At 44.5% G+C, this 15,935-nt stretch overlaps 1 protein-coding gene across 2 annotated transcripts in view; it reads right to left on the reverse strand.

Moving 5' to 3' along the window:
• Cyfip1 (cytoplasmic FMR1 interacting protein 1) overlaps positions 1-15,935 on the reverse strand; it is an 89,959-nt gene that overhangs the window by 39,255 nt on the left and 34,769 nt on the right. For both annotated transcript variants that reach the window (XM_032893508.1, XM_032893509.1), the window contains exons 7-11: positions 13,674-13,770; positions 13,460-13,588; positions 12,235-12,339; positions 4,595-4,686; positions 3,440-3,557 (exon numbers count right to left, since the gene is read on the reverse strand). In XM_032893508.1, coding sequence (XP_032749399.1) covers positions 3,440-3,557; positions 4,595-4,686; positions 12,235-12,339; positions 13,460-13,588; positions 13,674-13,770 — 541 coding nt within the window. The remainder of the gene's footprint in view (positions 1-3,439; positions 3,558-4,594; positions 4,687-12,234; positions 12,340-13,459; positions 13,589-13,673; positions 13,771-15,935) is intronic.

Raw genomic sequence — 15,935 nt, forward strand, 5'->3', positions numbered from 1 at the left:
GCCCACAGTGAGCCCTTTGCATTTCTATCGGCCATAGGCTTGCCTCCAGTCAAGCTTCCTTTCTTGAAACTACTTGAACTTGGCTTCAGCCTCCTTTATCCTCCGTGGTTACCACTATAACCTACATTGATACATACATGTCTATTGACATACAATGACTATGTGATTTTTGTAATGTGTGACCTGGGAGTTAATGTTAGCAAACTAAGATCCAAATAAAAGGACCTCTTTTTGCCTCAGCTCTCAAGGGCTTTAGAACTTCAAAGCAAAATGCTTTTAATGAATGACAGCACTTGGGAGGCAAAGGCAGGTGGATCTCTGTGGGTTTGAGGCCAGCCTGGTCTACAGGGCGATCAGAGTTAAGTTCTTGGACAGCCAATGCTACACTGAGAAGCTCTTGCCTCGAAAAACAAAAACAAGAACAAACAAAAAACTTTCAAAGAAACCAGCAATTTGAGAATGTATCATTATTCAGTAAGTTCTAACACTGAATAAAGACGCATGCATGTTCTTGTAAGCTCCGGACGTAACACACTCACAGCTAAACCACAACCAGAAACCACTTCAGACTCACCACAAGTCAGGGTCAAAAATAGAAAGACGAGTGTGGTGGTGCATGCAGGAATCACAACACTCACTGGGCTGAGGGTTCATGGTTACCCACAAACAAAACCCTTACCATCTTCTTGTAAAGAGACTAAGGTGGCAGTGCAAGCCACCTGGGAGCAGCTTTAGTCCCAGCACTAAGGAGGCAAAGACAGGTGGAGCTCTGTGAGCCTGAGGCCAGCCTGGTCTAGGACAGCCAGGGCTACACAGAGAAGCCCTGTCTCAAAAGACCAAAGGGAGGCAGGGCAAATACCTATCACAGACTCTAGGGACAAGACAGGTAACGAATGCTGCTGCAAAATGCATTTAACTGGAGATCTCGACTCTTCCAGATGTTCATACTGTTTAAGAGTTTCCTATTAACTCATTCTACAAGCACAGCCTGAAGTCCCATGGAGCTGGGATCCACTATTATTTCTACACCACAGGCTGGACTAGCCGCAGGAATAGTGGTCTGGGGGTACTCTTCACTGGGGAACTACCCCACTTAGATAGGTATATCCTGGGAACAGCAGACAACCTGAGACATTTGGAGAAGCAAAATGTTTCAAATCTTGCAATATGTATGGCCAGAAAGCAGAGGTGTTCTCCACTTGTGTTAACTGTCTTCCTATAAATCTGGAGAACCAACTCGTTCTCAAAACCAGACTAAGACCGACATTCCTCCTAGTTGATCTCACATAAATACAAGGTATGACTGCACTGTGACCTTCACATCACTGCCTGCTCACTGCCATCACTGCCTGCTCACTGCCATCACTGCCTGCTCACTGCCATCACTGCCTGCTCACTGCCATCACTGCCTGCTCACTGACATCACTGCCCGCTCACCGACATCACCGCCTGCTCACCGCCATCACCGCCTGCACTGCCATCACTGCCTGCTCACCGCCATCACTGCCTGCATTGCCATCACTGCCTGCTCACTGCCATCACTGCCTGCTCACTGCCATCACTGCCTGCTCACCGACATCACCGCCTGCTCACCGGACATCACCGCCTGCTCACCGACATCACCGCCTGCTCACCGCCATCACCGCCTGCACCGACATCACCGCCTGCTCGCTGCCATCACTGCCTGCTCGCTGCCATCACTGCCTGCTCGCTGCCATCACTGCCTGCACCGCCATCACCGCCTGCTCGCTCGCCATCACTGCCTGCTCGCTGCCATCACTGCCTGCTCACTGCCTGCTCGCTGCCATCACTGCCTGCTCGCTGCCATCACTGCCTGGTCACTGCCATCACTGCCTGCTCGCTGCCATCACTGCCTGCTCACTGACATCACTGCCTGCACTGACATCACTGCCTGCTCGCTGCCATCACTGCCTGCACTGACATCACTGCCTGCTCGCTGCCATCACTGCCTGCACTGCCATCACTGCCTGCTCACTGCCATCACTGCCTGCTCACTGACATCACTGCCTGCTCGCTGCCATCACTGCCTGCACTGCCATCACTGCCTGCTCACTGCCATCACTGCCATCACTGCCTGCTCACTGACATCAGAAGTAGCTTCCATGCTCCTCCTGGCTAGATCCTCCCAAAGGCTATAACTACCCTCTTGCTTATGCCACAAGCCTGGTAGCCATGCTGGATAGGTAAAATAAAGTGAGTGTCAAAAAAAGAAAAAGAAAAGTAATGGCAACCTGACTACAGAATGGTAAGAAATTAATTATAAAGACCCCATTTCTGTGGGACCTCTCTTCCTAACTCAACTCTAGGTCCAAACTTCCCAGACAGCACCTACTAAGGAACGAGGAGTTAAACATCCCTGAGAGCCTAATAAAGGTACCACAGATGGATAATAAAGGTCATAACCGTCCCCCTTGGTGCTCAGCTTCCTAAGGATGCTGAAGATGAAGACCTGGCAGGGAGACAAAGGCCCGACAGGCGTTTTATCCACCAGTAGAGCCCCTACAGGCAGACCAGTCCAACAAGTTCGAGGCTAGAGCAGACACATTTAGCCAAAGTTATGGCTGTATCACCTTCCCTTTATGTAAAATGACCAACCCAAAATAGGGGAAGAAGATTGCTCCCATTCCAGGATCCCGAGACCCCTTCTGAGTCCACCCTCTGCCTTTCAGGGAATCTTTCTGTGGGCCTTGCTGGTGTGTATGCTCATTTATAATGGAAGTGTTTTGCACTGGTTGACTATGTCTGAGATTTCCCCTGATGCTACCTACCTATTGGGCTTGATTTTTCCTGACTTTTAATTCTTTAACTGGCAGAGAAAATGAACCCAATCCAGATCCACAGAGGCTATCCCTGTACCGACCTAGAGGCTTCGGTTACTTGGGACTGATATCCTTTCTACACATGACAAGGCCCATAGACCAGAAGACAACTTCTTTCCCCTGATAGTCTCCCTCTCCATCCAGTTCCTATGGCTCCATCCTGTCCTTAGTTTTCTTTTAGTTTCTCCTTCTTTGTCTTTTTTTTCCCCCGTCTCCTGCCCCTGCCCCTTCCCCCCTTCCTCCCTCTCATTCACAACCCCCTATGCACTGGGGCTTACACTTAACAGTCTTATATGCGCTAGGCAAGTGTTCTACCCGTTCCAGTCCTCCCAGTGCAAACCTGTGTTTTATACATCCGAGCAGATACAGACAAGGCTAACTGCATTGATCCATCAATTCTGAGGGGTCTGTTTTTAAGTATTTAGGTTTGGGCTTGGGGGGCCTTCCCTTATTTAGTTTTGGTCAATTTTTAAAAAATTAATTTTTTTAAACTGAGATTTTTCAAAACAGTTAATGAAAATATTCGCCCACAAAAGAATAGAATCAACCCTTGAGTGTCTCTGTGGCTCTGCAGGCCGAACGGAGCCGTGGGTGTGTACCTCGCTATTGCTGTAGCGTGCGAGCTCAGAGATGAAACGCATGTGGTCCTCACGGATCTGGATCATCTGCTCACAGATGTTGTACTGTGGGCTGCTGCTCGAGGACGTGCAGGTCCACCTGTGCATGGAGAGAAAGCCCTGTATGACCGGAGGCACCAGCACAGTGCCTAGATACAGCATTAGCAGCAGCAGGGGATGGCATTGTGGTGCTAGGAGCATTCGACAAGTTTTACGTTTACAATACAGTTGTTAGAGGAATATCTGACAAAAACCATCTGGGGCCTATAAAACCTGAAGTATGTTACTACATAGCTTTCACTAGGAGAGGTTGGCTGGCTCCCTGAAGGAGAAATACAATGCTTAAATCACAGCTAAGTGGTGAATACAGGCTGGTTACTGGTATGAGCGTCCAACAAATCAGTAGAAACACCTGAGAAACTCAATGGGCTATCGCAACATGCAGTTAGATCGTACGCATACAGTAAGCTGTAACGGTAAGCTACAGAACCTTGACAGCTCAGACTACTCTCTGCATAGAGACAGAGTCTGTGCTTCAGGACCTGGGGACCACAGTGTCTGCCACATCTGTTACAGTCATCACACACACACACACACACACACACACACACACACACACACACACACAAGCCTTTTTTTTTTTTTTTTAAACCATTTCCATTAAAAAAACATTTAAGATCAGGCTCAGTTCAAGGGACCTTACAAACACAGGCCTGAACTGGTTTAGCTCTCAGGTGACAATTTTGTAAACTCTGTTAATATGCATGGATAGCCCCTGCTCCTCTCCAGGGTTGACTGACAAGCGTCTCTGGGTCCAGAAAAGTATTTTTATATTCTCAATTAGCACTGTATAATAGAAATCTTTACAATAATAAAAATATTTTAAGTCATTGCCACCCACATGCTTATCACTGGCCACTGAACATTCAAACTGTGGTTTGCTTTACTAAAGAAATTAAAATATTTAGCGCTTTTATCAATGAATTTAAACATAAACAGCCACATTTGGCAATGGCTACCATATGGGACATTTGCTCCCACACTTGTGAGAGTGTCAAAGTAACTACTTTAGATAATAAATGCATGTATGGAGGTGCCCAGGGAGTCCTGCAAGCTCTAGGGAGCGGCTCTTCCTACCGGGACTTATTCTCCTCGTAGTGTGCGCTGGTCTTGATGTATCTTGCCAGTTCTATCTGCATATCTCCAAAGAGTGGAACCACCTGCAGCTGCTGTATTCACAAAGGAAAAGGAAGAATGTCACAAAGTACATCCGGTCACCAAATGAACAATCATGAGGAACAAAGCTAATGCTATTAGAGTTGAGCACAGTTGTAAATCATTCAATATACAGATATCAACTTTGAAGAGAACAAAATACAATTTAAGAAACAGCACATGAATATGTTTAAAGACTTAACTTACCGTGGTACTATAGCCACAGCTGCATTTCTGTACATTTGTAACAAACACTTGGGAGATAAAAATTTATAGACAAACAGTATACAATATAGCTACACACTCATGAACGAAAGTTGTGTTAGATGTCAAAGCAAAAATTCTACCCTTAAAAAATCCTAGAGAAAACTCTCAATGAATGGAATATGATGTTCATGTATTAGAAGGCCCAATATTTATTTACGTATTTATTTATTGTTGTATAAATGGATTATATGATTGTTCCATGGTATGGTTAAGGGGAAGGTTTTTGTTGTAGATATGAGAGAGAGAGAGAGAGAGAGAGAGAGAGAGAGAGAGAGAGAGAGAGAGACAGAGAGACAGAGAGAGACAGAGAGAGACAGAGAGAGACAGAGACAGAGACAGAGAGAGACAGAGACAGAGACAGAGACAGAGAGAGGGACTAGGCAGCGGCACCGGGAAGAATCCAGAGCAGAAAGAGAAAGAAGTAGACTGAACATGGCCAGCAGACTGTACATGGCCGGACTATCTGCAAAAGAGGGGTGAATAGCAGTGGATAGGGAACAAAGAAAAGAGTGAGAAGTAGCAGCAGAGAGGACACAGAGAAGGGGACAGCAAAGCAGGAGCTCACACATATCAAAACCAGTGGGGTTATAAGGAGTGTGAGTAGCTCGGGGGAGGGAAACCCCGGAGCTGGAGGGGAGGAAGTGAGAAGAGTCCGGAGGCCAGCATGTAACAGCATGTAACATGTTTGAATTGTAACAGGTACGTGTAATAGGGAAAGACCCTGCAGGCCAGCATGGGCTTTAGCATGCTGACAGGAACCACAGCTCGACACGTTTCCCTTCTGCCTTTTGGAATTTGGGAAATGGAGTTTCCTTTGGACCTGATAGTTTTCGTTAAGTTTCTTCTTTGTTGTTATTGCTGGGAATCAAATTCCAGGATCATGTACAAATCAAGTGTAAGCACTTCTACTCCAGGCTATACTCCCAGGCCCCACCAATATTTATGGAATCCCAATCAATATTTCAGTAGGAAAATGCTTTTGTTTGTAAACCAGCAAACCAATTCTAAAATGTATGTTGAAAAACATGCACACATACACACCCATAACCTTTAAAAGGTCTCTCTCAACATCTGAACATCAAGGATCTCTCCCACTCCCCTCCCCCCCTTCCTGTCTCTCTCATGTCCCCACTCCAAGATAGCCTCTCATTCTTGTTCCTCCCCCAATAAACCTCTTGCATTAGACCTGTCACGCGGCATGATCTTTACAGCATACCTTGGCCTGGACCCACCAAGGTACCCTTTGCTGCCTAATCCTAATAGTATCTAAGATTATCGTAAAGAATAAAACTGGAAGAGATAAATTCACGTGGAAGAATTAACTGTGTCCCCACATCAAGAAAGGACGCCAGGATTCAAGACAGAGACCCAGGTCAGACTCACAGACTAATTTATGAGCTGGAGAGACTGGGGAGTGATGGAGACATAAATGTCTCAGTAACAAATAAGCAGGGTAAACTGAATAACCATCGTAGGAAAAAAAATCCCAAGAATGTCAGCTCTCACCCCCGCCCCAACACACACACACACACAAATAAATATGGAGCCATTTCCAGAGAGGGCTTATAGATCTAGATGCAAAAGGAAACAGTGCTTCTTCACAAAGGTAACTTAGAAGACGATTTTTGGGATGCCTTAAAGTGTATATGAAAGGAAAGACCGGCTATCAAGGACATAATTAAATCAAGAACTTCTGTTGATTGAATGATGCCACAAAGCGAGTAGGGGGCTGAGAACAAAGCTCTCGCAGATCAATGACAGAGCCAAATGCTTAGCCTGGATGGGACCTTGGGTTCAGTCCCCCAGCAGCAAAAGGAAACAAAGGACCTGGATAAATGCAAGGGAAAGGGGAGATGAAGCCTAAGGGCATAAAGTTTCGGCACTGGAGCAGGATCTAAGGCTGACAACACTAACAATCTTACATGGCTTGAATTCACTCCCAGAATACATTTAAAGGCTCTCTGCATGAAAAGTAAGTATGAACTCAGTTGGTTCACAGTGGATACATGTATTAAGACATCACATTATACACCATAAATATAAACTGGATTTACTGGTCAACTGGCTTTTTAAAGCTGAGGGGGAGAGTTGAGACACAAAACGGGGGTGCACTATTGCAGGGCCGGGTGGGGTGGGAGGCATCCCTGCAGATTTCACCCCAAGCAGGGCAACTGCAAAGAAGTGAGTGAATGAAAACTCGGTTACAGCCAGACTTGGTCAGCCAGACTGGATCAAAACTTCAGGGTCTGATCCTCTGGTTTAATTTCTTTTACACATTTAAACATAGTCAAACCTTAGGGAAAGTCTCCATGTGCAATTCCCATAACAAAGTTTCAGAGACAGCTGCACTGAGAGTCCTTTGTAAAGTAGCAAAGTAACCTGTGACCTTTACGGGAAGAATAAGTTCTAGTGGCTGATAAACAGAGCTCAGGGTAAGGCTTAAGGATGAATGATTTATAATAAGCAAAAGCATAGATTCTATTGGTGGGGCATTTTTCATAAGGGTGGGTTCTAGGCACTGAGAGACAAGGCTCAGGATTAGGGCCTCAACAACGCCCAGGATTGTAGGATTCAGGAGGCTGGCTCCACAGAAAAGCAAAAGATCACCAGACTGTCGGACAACATCACTCTACCCTCTTCCAGGTAAAAAAGCATCATTTCCTTCCTTCCATTGAAGAAATAAAAAGTCATCATGTTTAACAATTCTACTTCTTCTAATACTTCCTACACTGCAAGTATTCTTAAAACATATATCCAATAAAAGACTACAACATACAGACAACTACAAATCAATAGAAAAAGAGCAGAAAGGAAACACACAAAGGCTAATGATATAAAAAGCACCAGGGATGCATCAGGAAATAGCAGCCAATAAGAACACGGTGCGGTTGACGTCAGTGAGCATACGCTTGTCATGCTAGCTTTAGTCCCTGAGCTCATTTCCCCAGAACCCATGGAGGGCATGCGTGGATCTCTAAAGCTCAATGGCTGGCCAATCCGGGGAAATCAATGAGCTCTTGGTTCAGGGAGAGGCCCTATCTCAAAATGTAAGTTAAAGAGACAGAAGGAAACATCTGACATCACCCATGTACATCCACATGCACACACCTACTTCAACACGTACATATCCCACACATGTATACACACAAATAAAAGAAACACATGCTACACAGACATACATGCAGGCAAATTATCCATACACATAACATAATGGTAAATCATAAAGAGGACAAATTAATGACTTCACGATGCAAGCCAAAATTTTGGAAAACCAAGAAATAAAAAAAACAAAACAAACAAAAAAACCCTATCTCAAACCACCTAAACAGCAAGAATTAGTAAAAATCAGAGAAGTTAATGAAATAGAAACAAGGGAAACAATACAAAGAATCAACAAACCTCTGTGCTGGTTCTGTAAGATAAACAAGATCACCAGTCCTTTATCCAACTAATCAGAAGAAAGAATGAATGCAAATTAACAGAACCACCAGTGAATAGAAAGCATTACGACGACAAACATCAAAGAAATTCAGAATTTTAAGGGAATTCTTTAGACACCTGTGCTCCACTACAATAACGTAAAAGTCATGGATGAATTATCAAGTTAAGCGAAACTGTCAAAATTAAAGCTGGAATTCTGTGACCTGCATGGCTTAGCGAGGGACTGACCTAGCAAGTACAGAAAAGAGAATTGGGAGGCCTTGCACTCTGTTCCAGGATACTGCACAAATTCAGCATATTTATTTTAAACTTCTGAATCAAGGGAGAGGGTTTATTGCAGACAGCTGAATGAGGTGAGCCTACAAACCATTGACACAAAATTTGCCCTGCCTACAAGACATGCGGAGATAAAGATGAGATAGACTGGGGTAATGGCCAACGAATGACTGGACAACTTGAGACCCATCCCACAGGAGCCAACCCCTGACGTTGCTGATGATACTTTGCTGTGCTTGCAGACAGGAGCCTAGCATAACTGTCATCTGAGAGATTTCATCCAGTAGCTGATGGAAACAGGCAGAGGCCCACAGCAAACAACAGGCAGAGCTCGAGGAATCTTGTGGAAAAGTTGGGAAAAGTGCTGAGGGAGCCAAAGGGGTCAAGGTTACCACAGGACCTACAGAGTCAGCTAACCTGGGCCCATGGGGGCTCTCAGAGACTGAACCACCAACCAAAGAGCATGCAGGGGCTGGACCTAGGCCCCCTACACTAATGGAGCAGATGTGCAGCTTGGTCTTCATGTGGGTCCCCTAACAATTGGAGCAGGGGCTGTCTCAGACTCAGACTCTTGCCTTCCTTTGGATCCCTTCCCCCCAGCTGGGTTGCCGGGTCTGCCTCAGTGAGAGACTGCACTTAGTCCTGATGTGCCCAGGCAGGTTGGTACCCATGGGTACCTCAGAGAAGGGGAGGGAGAAAACAAGGGGAGAGGGGTATGAACTGGGAAGAGAGGAGGGCTCAGGATGGTAGCTGAATAAATTAATGAAAAAATCAGGAATAAGGTTATTATATACAGCTGAACAGAAGGCAAAAATATTATATACAGCTAGACAAGGAAGCAGGCTGTCCAAACCCAAGTGGTAGATATTTGTGCAAAATGGACACAATAGGTTGTATATGTGAGCATGCGTGTGTGTGTGTGTGTGTGTGTGTGTGTGTGTGTGTGTGTGTTATAATAAAGACATCATGAATTCGCAAGGGAGGCGAGAGAAAAGTTAGAGGAGGTAGAAGTGACACAGTGCTCATATATAAAGTTCTCAAACACTGTAATTAAAAAAAAAAAAATCAAAAAGCTAAATGTCACCACCAACAGCAGCATTAAGCTGCAAGGAAAAGTGAGACCCTGTCTAAAAAAGACATCATGTGAGTGGAAGGTGAGTTCCCCTGTGTCCTTCTGGAGCACAACTCCCACCTCTACGCTGCCACATCCCTTGTCTCCTCCAATACACAAAGGTCTTACCCTTTACCTCTATTTAAGCCTCATGCCAGTCATATGTCTGGCTCAATTTCCTGTTTGAGGGCCATGAACTGTATCACCATCGTCATGATCACCGTGCATTATGTAATTGCTACACAGCAACCACGTAGAAGCCAGAGGAAAACCCTCAGGGGTCAGTCACAGTTGGGTCTCTGTTTCTTCTTGTCACAGTTACTTCTCGGTTGCTATGATAAAACACCAGGACTTATGAAGGAAGGAGTTTTATTTTAGATTACATTATAGTTCCAGAGAGAGATTCATGATGGCCCGGGAGGCCCTGCAGCAGATGGCTGAAGCAGAATGCTGAGAGAGCACATCTTCACGCAGATGAAGAAAGTAAAAAAGGCTGAGCTGGAAGTGGGGTGAAGATATAAACTCTCAAAGCCCACCCTGGGATTCCTTCCAGAGAGGCAGCACCATCTCCCTCAACAGCACCAACCACCAACTGGGGACCAAGTGTTCAAAGGGGCTCAAGGGGACACTTCTCATTCAAACCACCACAGAGCTGTTCCACCTTAACTGGCTTCTGGGCCTTCGGATAATTCTCTTGTCTCCGCTTTCCCATCTTGCTATAGGAGTGGTGGGATTATAGATGCTCAGCACCACGTCTGGCTTCTTATGTGGGTTCTGGGGACCAAACCCTGGTCACAAAGCTTGCAAGAAGATGCCTTTAACCTTGCTAAGCCATCTCCCAGCCCTGGAGGGAGGATCTTATATGAACCCTCTGCTTCAGCACCTTCCTGGACCAGGGGTCCAACAGTTACTAACCTGCCCAGTCAGCCCCCAGCTTCTCTTTCCACCCAGGCAAACTTGGGTCTTAATGGATGCTGCTTGCTTTATAAGGACCAAACTGCCTCCTGGAAGCTTACCTGCAATACCAACTGCTTGGGTTATAAAGATCGGACATTCTTGTGGGGAATTCAGGTTTATGAAGCCCTGTAGGATCTTTTTGTGGATATTCTTTAAATCCTCTGGGCAAGACATCTAGGTTTAGTCAGATATTGGCTAAAAAAAGATGCGGTAACTATCAGATTCCTCCCGTCAGAGCTCCACAAAAGGAGGAAATGGGAAGGGTCTTAGAGGTGGCCTTAACAACCACCACCAAAAAAAATGGTTAGAGCAACCTACTTCCGATGCCGTTGTTTTAGATAATCAACGATCCACTGTCTTAACCAATCCTCCGCCAACTCTTCAGAATGGACAGTGCTTCAAGCACATTCAAGCTGCATGATCTACTGGCTGCTGGCACTGAAAAACCATTCAGAGCCAAGTGAATTGTGTACCTGTCCTACGAGCGCTACTTTATTTAAAAATTAATATTCATGGAAAGAAAAAGGAGGACAGGAAATATACAAGGTATATCTGTATAAAAACTTAAAAGAAATATAAAAATGTTAGTTAGTGGTTAATGTGTGGTTTAAAGGAAAAGTTATGTGAGTCTAATCTAAATTACATATCTACAGGTTTTTATTAGAGTTAGACTAATCATGATCTCCTGGTTCTGCGTGCAACCCTGACGTCCATCCTGACAGGGGCTCTTCTGTAACTAAACGCATCATGATTCTATGGAAGATTTAGAGCAAACGATTACTGAGAAGCATTGCGATTTCCTAGTCAAACGTTTCTAGAGCAGAAGAACACGAGGAGAAGCAAAGGAACACTAATTTATCAGTAATTTAGTTATTATGCCAGGCAGTAAAGAATCACACTGGCCAAATACACAGGAGAACTTTGAAACTGAGCTAGATCATTGCTCTCTGTGCTTATAGGTCTTACCGGAAGACATACAGGCATAAACCTTTTGCTTCCTGGATCTTGCAGGTATATTTCATTCTACTAGCATGGTTCTAGCACAAAATAGAATAAAAATAAGCAAACCTACAAGCTCTCCCCACAGGCTCCCATGGGGATTCTTTTTGCAAACTGAAGCTTGGGCACACACAGCCAGAGGCAAGAGAAAAAATTGGATGATTCCATTTCTACACTATTCAACGCAGGAAAAACCAAGGCAAGGAGCAGGAAGGGGGGACAGCAATCACCTTTTCAGAAGAGAGATTAAGTCATGTCATGTGTGTCACAATCACTCACAGATTCACGTGGCAAAAATTTAATGCATGTATATCCATAAAGACATTCATCATCAATGCTCAGAACTAAGCAAAAGCCTTTGTCAGATTTTCATGTATGTATAGATGACATAGATCAGATATATATATATATATGTGTGTGTGTGTGTGTGTGTGTGTGTGTGTGTGTGTGTATATGTATGCTTTTATACACATACACATATAACACACGTATATGTACATTTGAAACTCACCTTGAAATACTTGTCTATTTTGGATAAATTTATTCTTTTCTTGGCATCTAGTTTGTAGATGTTACTCACACTCCCATCCATCAAATACAGACCAAATCCCATGACCTGCGAAGCCACAAAATGGTACAAGATTAGACACAGACCTGTGAACTGACCCACACAGATGCACACTGCCAGAGCTGGTAACTCTGAAATCACGAATCACCCTTCCTCCAATGGTGCTATGAAATACAGAGCTTCCCTCTCAGATGAATCCTTCTCCCTCGCACATGTCATCTCCTGTGGCTACTTCAGCTTCCTCCCTAGACACGCGGGAGCCAATGCCTGCTGAGCAGAGGACAGTGCCTCAGTAGTACATGCAGGCAACTGCACAGGAATCATGAGACGGTTCCTCAAGAACGCCACACATTTCATTCTAGCCCACTAAACCCAAGTGCTAGAATTAAAATAGTCCCTGGAGCATCAGGAACAAGGGTGGGTAACCACACGATCAAGAATACTTGCTCGTTTTCCTCTCTCTCTCATTCCTCTCCCTTACAACCTCTCCATGTGGAAGGGGAAAAAGAATACTTAACGTCTGACATAACTCAGTCAGACTTGGTAGTTACCCAGCTCACAGCGACTGTGACGGTGTGTGTTAAGCTGTGTATTTTTTTATTGTGATTTAAGACCTTCTATTCCCAGTCTGTATGCATCTCTTTTTTCCACTGAAATTGGGTTACAAAGGGTAATTTTGTTTCCAGGCTACTTGCTAAAAACCAAGCAGCACTGACTAGCCTAACCTGACTAACAAGGCTCCGTAGACCTGCACTATCTCTGACACAGCCACGCATTACTACTAAACTTTCAGTGCCTGTATGCACTAATAAATTTAATCTGGCAATGGTCAGCTGCACAATCCCAATGTGTCCTGGGAACATGATGAGAGCTTCTGCGTTAGCTGGCACAGTCACAGTCATGATGTGTCTATCATAGACCCCCATCAGATGCTCTCCTGAGAAGGATGTGTCACAAGTTGGAGCAGCAGGCATTTTCAGCAGACAGTGCCCCAGACCAATTGTGTGCCGAGCAAAGGGAATGTGTGTATACTCAAGAGATGCCATCTACATACATGACAACATGAGAACGAAAAAAAGGTTGGAAAAGATTCTAGATTAAGCACAGCCTTTTGTACAGCCGTGCTTTATCCCTGAGAGAGGCTGTACCCTCTCCTCTACACACGTACTTTGAGAAGCATGTGTTTTTCGCTGGGCGTCAAGTACATTCTGTTCTCATAGTAATCCACACACAGATTCACGATGTCTGCCAGGAGTTCTTCATAGCCAGAAATGACCTCAAGCTGTTGCTGCAGAGACTGAGGCACAAGGAAAGATATTAGCTACCGCCCATTCCAGCCTTGCCGGCAACATGTCAACGGTGCGCAGGGACATGGGCCTTACTTGTGTAATCTTGTTGTGGTTGGCCAGGAACATGGACAAATTCTGTGACTCCTGGATGGATTGTGGATCTGCCATTTTACGTAAAAACTGAGCAGCCCTAAAAAGAAAAGAATTGATTCCAAAACATATCTACAAATTGATTGGGGGGAGGGAGGTGAGGAGGCCCCACAGGGAACTTGGGGGAAAAAAAAATCACTATTCTTCTCCTCTCCCTGAAGATATTTGCAGAAATGTGTGTTGCAGGAGCTGTTTATGGTTTGAGCCTCTTGCAGCATCTCTGACCTTGACTTTAGGGGAAGCTTTGGCCAATTCAGATGTATGTCACACAGTTTCAGAAAGCTTTTGTGCTCTAATGTCCATGGCCAATGGATGTCATCAACAGACATCTATAGGTCTGGACATAGGTGAATGTCTACCTTTATCTGTGGATCGAAGCATCAGAGATCTTGTTTACGCATATTCTGACTCCAAAAAGCCCTGAAATGCTTTGTTAGGGATCTTTCCAAAAACCTCTCTGGGTCACCACTATTTCCAACAAGAAGTAAGTGCCCCTCCCCAGTTATGCTGTTTTAGTCCATTAGTACCAGAACTTCCCAGAGTCCTAGATTTGCCAACTATTCAGCTGCACAATGTGAGGCAAACAAAAGGGCTTGCACACTAAAATTCTCGATGGCACATGTTGAGTCTGTGTGGAGAAACTGTAAGAAATCTTTACATGTAACAGAAATTGCCCATAAGGCTCTATCCGTGCCACTCTGAATCTTAAACTTTTACAGTTCCGCAAGGAAGGATCATATCCACAATGAACTTACTTCCTTTCTTCCTCATGATCAGCCTGAACTTAAGAAAGGACAACGTGTCTGTCTCCCTTGCAGTGGCTGTGGCCAGGTAACCAAGGGGTGGGCCATGAAATATGATGCAAAAGACTGTCAGGAACTTGAATGTTTGCTTCTAAGAAAGAGTATGGCTTTATGTTCTCTTTCCTCTCTGTTCACAAGATGCAAATTGAGGGTAGAACTCAAGCAGCCGTACTGGACAATGAGCAACATATGATAACCGTGGGACAATAACTCCCTAATTAAAATAATTAAATCAAAATTTAAAAAATTAGTACTTTAAAAACTTGTATATAGTTCAATCATATCACTGATACAGTAACACTCTATCTTTTAATGTATTCATGTTATTGATTCCAGTAGAAGCTAGGGTAGAAGACACGGCAACCAAGGAAGGAATAAATTGAGGACACTGTTTTGTTTTGTTTTTGTTTTTTAGTCAAGGCTTAGCATAACTGTGTGGGTTATTTTTACATTTTACTCAGAATATGTACTGAAAGTTATCACTTGGGCACCAATAAATGATTTTGAATGAGGGGGGGGGTGAATATGAGGCTATAAAGGTAGTGTGATTGCTAATCTGACTGTAAACTTGACTACATCTAGAATCAAGTAAAACCCAAGTAGCTTGGTATTCCTATGAAGGATTTTCTTGATCCTAAACCTTGATCATTTAAGGTCAGAAGACTTACCCTAAATCTGTACCTTGGATATTTCATCACAGCAACATCAAAATCTGATTAATACACCCCTGCTGGCCTCTTTCCAGAGTTCTCTGCCTCAAAAGAAGGAAGCTGAAGTTGCCATAGAAAAGAGCTAGCTGTCCGGAGGCCCTGGAATGCTCAGTGTGATTCTAAGACACCTGCCAACTGTGCCTAGGGCAAGATCGTACAACCTCATGTCTGCAATGAAGTGCCAGGGTCCCTCAGCACACAAGGGACAAACAAGGGAGATGACAACTTCTCGGAGGACTGCACCTTAGTATCCTTGGATGAGAAGCCCACGTTCCCCACAATAAGAAGTTCCCTAGGGCAAGCACCTCTGCACAGTGAACAGAGATAGAAGTATACGTTTATTATCTCAAGGGAACTAAGCACCCAGATTCCCCCGAAACCATCTGAAGCTCTTCTGAAAGCTCCAGGCTGCTCAAGATGTGTAAAACTACCAGACACCCTTAAACTGTCAGCTACTCCTGCACCTTATTCTTGGCATCATGTAGTCAGTCCCAAAACTGATAAACAGCTGCTATCAATAAAGATGATGGGCTGGAGAGATGGCTCAGTGATTAAGAACACTGACTGCTTTTCCAGAAGTCCTGAGTTCAATTCCCAGCAAGCACATGGTGGCTCACAACCATCTGTGATGGGATCCGATGTCCTCTTCTGGTGTGTCTGAAGACAGCTACAGTGTACTCATATAAAATAAA

The sequence above is a fragment of the Rattus rattus genome, chromosome 2, assembly GCF_011064425.1.
Source record: "Rattus rattus isolate New Zealand chromosome 2, Rrattus_CSIRO_v1, whole genome shotgun sequence".
NCBI classification, from domain to species: Eukaryota; Metazoa; Chordata; class Mammalia; order Rodentia; family Muridae; genus Rattus; species Rattus rattus.